This window comes from Solanum verrucosum, unplaced genomic scaffold (assembly GCF_900185275.1).
Source record: "Solanum verrucosum unplaced genomic scaffold, falcon-dt-bn FXZP01000593.1, whole genome shotgun sequence".
NCBI lineage: Eukaryota > Viridiplantae > Streptophyta > Magnoliopsida > Solanales > Solanaceae > Solanum > Solanum verrucosum.
In genome coordinates, this window is record NW_026020636.1 from 1 (window position 1) to 6,253 (window position 6,253).

Here is a 6,253-nt window from a genome sequence, read left to right on the forward strand (position 1 = left end):
AGTGGGACGTAGTACATGTGTGGTGAGTGACCATCAATATAGTATTTCCAAGGCCTACCACCCCCTTGGAGAGGCGAAAGAGGTACAAACCCCTCAATGTGGTTACCCGGGCCTACCACCCCCCGAGCTAGGGACCAAGGTACAAACCCCTCGATATGGTTATATGGGCCTACTACCCCCCGTACTAGGCAACCAAGGTACCAACCCCTTGATACGGTTATACGGGCCTACTACCCCCCGTACTAGGCTTGGTCGACTCACAACACTTATATAGAGAAAATCATATACATGTATCCCTTTCATCATCATTTCAATAATTATATAATCATCCGACTCATAGGATGTACATTGGACATTCCATTTGCTAAGAATTCTATCAATGGCATTTTATCAAACACATGGTGGGTTATTGTTCATGTAGATAAAATTATGTCTTTCAAGAGTACTAAGTCCAACCAATTTCGAAATACATATAAATCAGCCCACCAACAACATACATATATATATCAACCTTCATAATTTGATCATGGAAGCATGAAAACCATAAACATCACATAATAATTCCATTTCATGATAATATGCAAAAATAGACCATAATAGAATGTGTAGTAGTAATTCCATAATTCAAGAGTTCATAAATGATCATAAGGACCCATAAACTTGAAGTAAAATAGAGGATAAATGGTTGGACTTGTGGAAAGGAAGGTTTCCACAATCAACCCACATACCTCAACTTTGGAGAATCCTTGATGAGGATTGGAATGGAGAATTGATGCTTGAGATTGAGTCTTGAATCCGGAATTAAAACTTGAGATGTTTGAATTTGGTTGAAGGCTTAAATTAATCATTATGCATCACTTATATGGCGTCTTAGGCCTACCTCTGGCTCAACGAGGTCCCTTGCATCTAGGGCGTTTATTTCAAACAATGTGCTATTATTATTATTATTTGCTCTAATCCCCTAACACTGTTTTCTGTTGATTCCATTGTTTTTCCCATTCCTAAGGTTGATCTGCTCTTCATTCTGGCACATACACGATCAAAAGGGACCCCCCCTTCTCCTCCTCCTCAAAGAACAGACAAGGGTAAAATGGTTGACAACAACAGCAGCAACGAAAGAGTAGAAACTTCTGAGGGAGGGCAACTTCCAAGTGACCTTGTCCTTAAGCTTGAGAGCAAGATTGCAGATTTAGAAGAAGAAGTAGCGCATATGCGCGATTTGGCCAAGTTATCTATTTCTCTTGGAACCCAATTTGGCGAAAATATAGACAATCCTCCTCATTCTAACCAAACAACTACGCCAAACAATCCCCCAACCAATGTACCCCGACCTGAACCCGCTCATCCAAATATCTTCCCACCACTTCATGCCCAAAATACCCAAATCCTATTTTACCACTACCACCAACAAACTAAGCCAACTATCCCAGAACCAGTTCCAAATGCAAACCCTTCATATACTCTCGGAAATAACAACCTCAACCCCATCTATGTGGAAACTGCTCCCTTGACCCATAACTACCATGAATCAGAGTCCTCCCAAAAGGACATTCTGATAAAAACCCTGACCGAGAGATTAGATAACTTGGCCAGCAGGGTTCAACATGTGGAAGGAAGCAAGAGGTTGGGAGGACTGATCTATGAGGATTTATGTATACACCCCGATGTAGAACTACCTGAAGGATATAAGCTTCCAAAGTTTGAATTGTTTAATGGCATTGGAGATCCCAAAGGCCACTTGCGAATGTACTGTGACAAGCTTGTAGGGGTGGGGAGAGATGAGAGGATACTCATGAAGTTGTTTATAAGGAGTCTCACCGGAGAGGCACTGTCCTGGTATACTGAACAAGACCCTCGAAAATGGGATGAGTGGGTAGACATGGCAACAGACTTCATGAACAGGTTTGGATTTAATGTAGAAAATGCACCAAAACCTGAAGAAAAAGCCCAGTGAATCTTTCAGGGATTATGCGATAAGATGGAGGTCTGAGGCGGCTAGGGCCAGACCTTCCATGGAAGAATCTCAGATGAAAGACTACTTCATCCGTGCTCAAGAACCACAATATTATGATAGGATGATGCTTGTAGCTGAGAAAAGTTTTGCTGAAATTATCAAGCTAGGTGAAAGGATCGAAGAGGGCATAAAAAATGGGACTGTCATCAATCTGGAAGCCCTGCAAGCCACCAACAAAGCTCTGCAATCCGGAGGAATGGCAGAAAATCGAAAGAAAACAGGCTCAGTCATGATGGATCAGGGGACCAGAACCCCTTATAAGTACCAATCAACAACCCCACCTCCATCTCCATATCCCCAAACTCCATACCCTTCAGCTCCACCACCTATATCTCCCAACCCCATGCCAGTATATTACCAAAATGCTCCTCCTCAATACCAACAAGCTTCATATCCTGTCTATAATGCCCAGCCATCATACTTCCAAACCCCACCACCTACTCAAACATCAAACTACCGAAACAGACCACCATATGAAAGAAGGCCTGCGAAGAACTATACCCCTCTGGCCGAACCTATTGCCCAGCTTTATGAGAGACTAAAAGAGGATGGCTATGTCACCCCAGTTCCTGCATTGCCTGTGGATGTCCGCACAAAATGGTATGACCCTAACAAGGTTTGTGCCTACCATTCTGGGATGAAAGGTCATACTACTGAAATATGCAGAGCCCTGAAAGATAAGATTCAAATGTTGATTGATACTAAGGCCATCCAACTCAAAGATCCAGCACCAAATGTTGCAAATAACCCTCTGCCTAACCATCAGGTCAACATGATAGAAGCCGATGATACCTCAGATTGGGAGAAATCCATTTGGGTCCTTGAGCCAGAAGAAGCAATGATTGCTACCGCTCAGACTCCTATGGTAGTGCAAAGGCGTGCTCTGTTTGAGGTTGAGATCGCCATGCCCAAGACTCCATTCACTGTTTATAGGGCGTCTTCCCCTGTCCAGTATGATACCCATGCTGTTCCATGGGACTACAAAAAAGGAAAAACAAAAGTGGAAGAAGCAGACACCGCAGCAGGAGTTACTAGATCGAGAAGAATTTACACTTCTGAAAATTTGGTGCAGGGAAGCTCTAGCAAAGCCAAGGCACCAGTTGTAGAACTTGAAAATCAAGGAATTTGGAAGAAGATACAAGCAAAAGAGTACTCTATTGTTGAGCAATTGAGTAAAACCCAGTCTCAAATATCCATCATATCATTGCTGCAATCTTTCGAAACTCATCGGAATGCTCTATTGAAGGTCCTGGGTGAAGCCTATGTCCCATCTAGCATCACTCAAAGAGAGGTAGCCCAAATGGTCGGGCAGGTTTTTGAGGCATATCGAATATCTTTCTATGAAGATGAGTTGCCAATTGAAGGAACAACCCATAATAAGGCTTTGTACATTTCAATTCAATATCAGCACAAGATAATCACCAAAGCCTTGGTTGATTCAGGTTCGGGTTTGAATATCTGCCCTCTGAGCACGTTGACAAGGCTAGGCGTGGATAGTGCAAAGATCCAAACTTGGAAGATGAATGTGAGAGCTTTTGATGGTTTTCAGAGGGGTACTATTGGAGAAATAACCTTGGACATGCTCAATGGTCCTGCTACTTTCCCAATAGCTTTCCAGGTCTTGGATATTCCATCTTCATATAACCTCTTATTGGGTCGTCCTTGGATTCATATGGCTGGAGTAGTTCCCTCTACTCTTCATCAATGCTTGAAGTTTGAATGGGATCATGAAGAGGTTGTAGTTCATGGGAAAAAGGGACATCCTGTATATGCGATAGAAGGAGGGGGTCATCTAGACGGTGAGATGTACCATACAGTTGAGCTTGTTGGCAACATTGAAGTGCAACCATGGTTCAGTCAGAAGATCATAGATATGATGGCCTGGTTTGGTTTTGAGCTCGGGAAAGGTTTGGGAGCTAATTTGCAAGGAATAGTTGAACCTATACAACCTATTCGTCATTCAACCACTTTTGGCCTGGGATATAAATATACTACTGAGGAGTGGCTTGATTGGCAACCACCTAGAGATGGGTACTACTATCCATTGAAGAAACCGATACCACCGCTGCACCAATCATTCCGATCAACAGGTTTCATGGGATGTATCATTGGTGATCTTTTGGAAGACATGAAGGGTTTATCTCTGACCAAGGAGGAAGGAAAAGGTTGTAATGTCGTGATCAACGAGGAGGAGAAAGGGGACCCTAGAGGAAGCAATGAAGCAGGGATCAGCATCAGCATTTGGACCTTAACTCCATCCAGACCTCGTCGGGCATCTGGGTAGCTGTGGAAGAACTTTTCTATCAAATTTTAAAAGTTTTCAATAAACAATTTTAAATTCCAGTTCTATGTTATTGTTTTCAAATGCTAGTTTTATAAAGCTCTTGAGTTTTAATCAATAAAGTTATTTTCCCATCTATTTAATATCTTATATTCATTTGTGCGTTATTCTTTTCCAGCAAAGTCTGTTATAAAAATTTTGAATCTGAGACTATGGCATATAATGAGACTGCACAGCTTAACATTAATGACTTAGAGGAAGTCGAAGAAAGTAAGGTCCCTGAAGAGTTAATCAGAAAGGTTGAGGAATTCGAGGAAAAACCCAACCCGAATCTAGTGGAAACAGAGGTGGTAAATTTGGGAAATTCAGAAGTGGTACAAGAGACCCGAGTAAGCATCCATATGAAAGAAAAGGACAAGAAAGAGTATACAGAATGTCTTATGGAGAATAAGGATATCTTCGCCTGGTCCTATGCAAACATGACAGGGTTAAGCACTTCAATCGTAGCTCATCGATTGCCTACTGATCCAGTATGTCCTCCTGTGAAGCAGAAGTTGAGAAAATACAAGCCTGAGTTGAGTCTGAAAATCAAGGAAGAAATATCGAAGCAATTAGATGCTGGAATCCTTCAAGTGACGGAGTACCCGACATGGCTTGCAAATGTCGTTCCAGTGCCAAAGAAAGATGGAAAAGTTAGAGTCTGTGTGGATTATCGAGATCTCAACAAAGCTAGCCCCAAAGATAATTTTCCATTGCCGAACATACACATCTTGATCGATAACTGTGCTAAGCATGAAACACAATCATTCATGGATTGCTTTGCTGGCTATCATCAAATTGAGATACACAAGGACGACGCTGAGAAGACTGCTTTCATCACACCGTGGGGTGTCTACAATTACAAGGTAATGCCTTTCAGGTTAAAGAATGATGGTGCTACATACATGAGGGCAATGACCACTTTGTTTCACGACATGATCCACAAGGAAATTGAAGTTTATGTGGATGATGTCATCATCAAATCAAAGAGGGGATCAAATCATCTAGATGATCTGCAAAAGTTCTTTGCTAGGCTACGCAAGTATAACCTGAAGTTAAATCCTGCAAAATGTGTCTTTGGGGTTCCTGCTGGAAAGCTCTTGGGTTTCATTGTCAGCCGCCGAGGTATAGAACTGGATCTATCGAAAATCAAAGCCATTCGTGATCTACCTCCGCCGAAGAGTAAGAAAGAGGTAATGAGTTTCCTGGGTCGACTAAATTACATCAGTCATTTCATAGCTCAATCTACTGTCATTTGTGAGCCTATCTTCAAGTTGTTGAAGAAGGATGCTGCGGTGAAATGGACAGACGAATGTCACCAAGCGTTTGACAAAATCAAAGATTACTTATCCAATCCACCTATGTTGGTTCCACCGGAATCTGGTAGACCGTTGTTGTTATACATATCAGTGTTGGATAATGCTTTCAGCTGCATTTTGGGGCAACATGATGAGACTGGAAAGAAGGAGCAGGCGATATATTACATGAGTAAGAAGTTTACATCATATGAGGCTCGATATTCTCTATTGGAGCGTACCTGTTGTGCTTTAACTTGGGTCGCCCAGAAGCTTCGACACTATCTCTCCTCGCATACTACTTATCTGATTTCAAGGATGGACCCTCTGAAGTATATCTTTCAAAAGCCCATGCCTACTGGTAAACTGGCTAAATGGCAGATATTACTGAGCGAGTTTGACATAGTGTATGTTACACAGAAGGCAGTGAAGGCACAAGCATTAGCAGATCATATGGCGGAAAACCCTGTAGATGATGATTATAGACCGTTAAAGACTTACTTCCCAGACGAAGAAGTAGCTTTTGTCGGGGAAGACATTTCTGAAGAATATGATAGTTGGAGGATGTTCTTTGATGGAGCTAAGAACCTGAGCGGATCCGGCATCAAAGCTGTTTTGATCTCA

The 6,253-nt window shown here is 42.1% G+C and overlaps 2 protein-coding genes across 2 annotated transcripts; both read left to right on the plus strand.

Annotated features, from left to right (window-relative positions):
- Positions 1 to 1,006: 1,006 nt before the first annotated feature.
- LOC125812062 (uncharacterized) lies at positions 1,007 to 1,954 on the plus strand (the record flags this gene model as incomplete). The annotated part of the gene is made up of 1 exon (XM_049491552.1): positions 1,007 to 1,954. A coding segment is annotated over one exon (948 nt), but the record flags the coding sequence as incomplete, so codon positions are not given.
- A 58-nt stretch (positions 1,955 to 2,012) lies between these two features.
- Positions 2,013 to 4,298, plus strand: LOC125812061 (uncharacterized). The gene has a single exon (XM_049491550.1). It carries the CDS (start codon positions 2,013 to 2,015, stop codon positions 4,296 to 4,298), a length of 2,286 nt encoding a protein of 761 aa, XP_049347507.1.
- Positions 4,299 to 6,253: the final 1,955 nt, after the last annotated feature.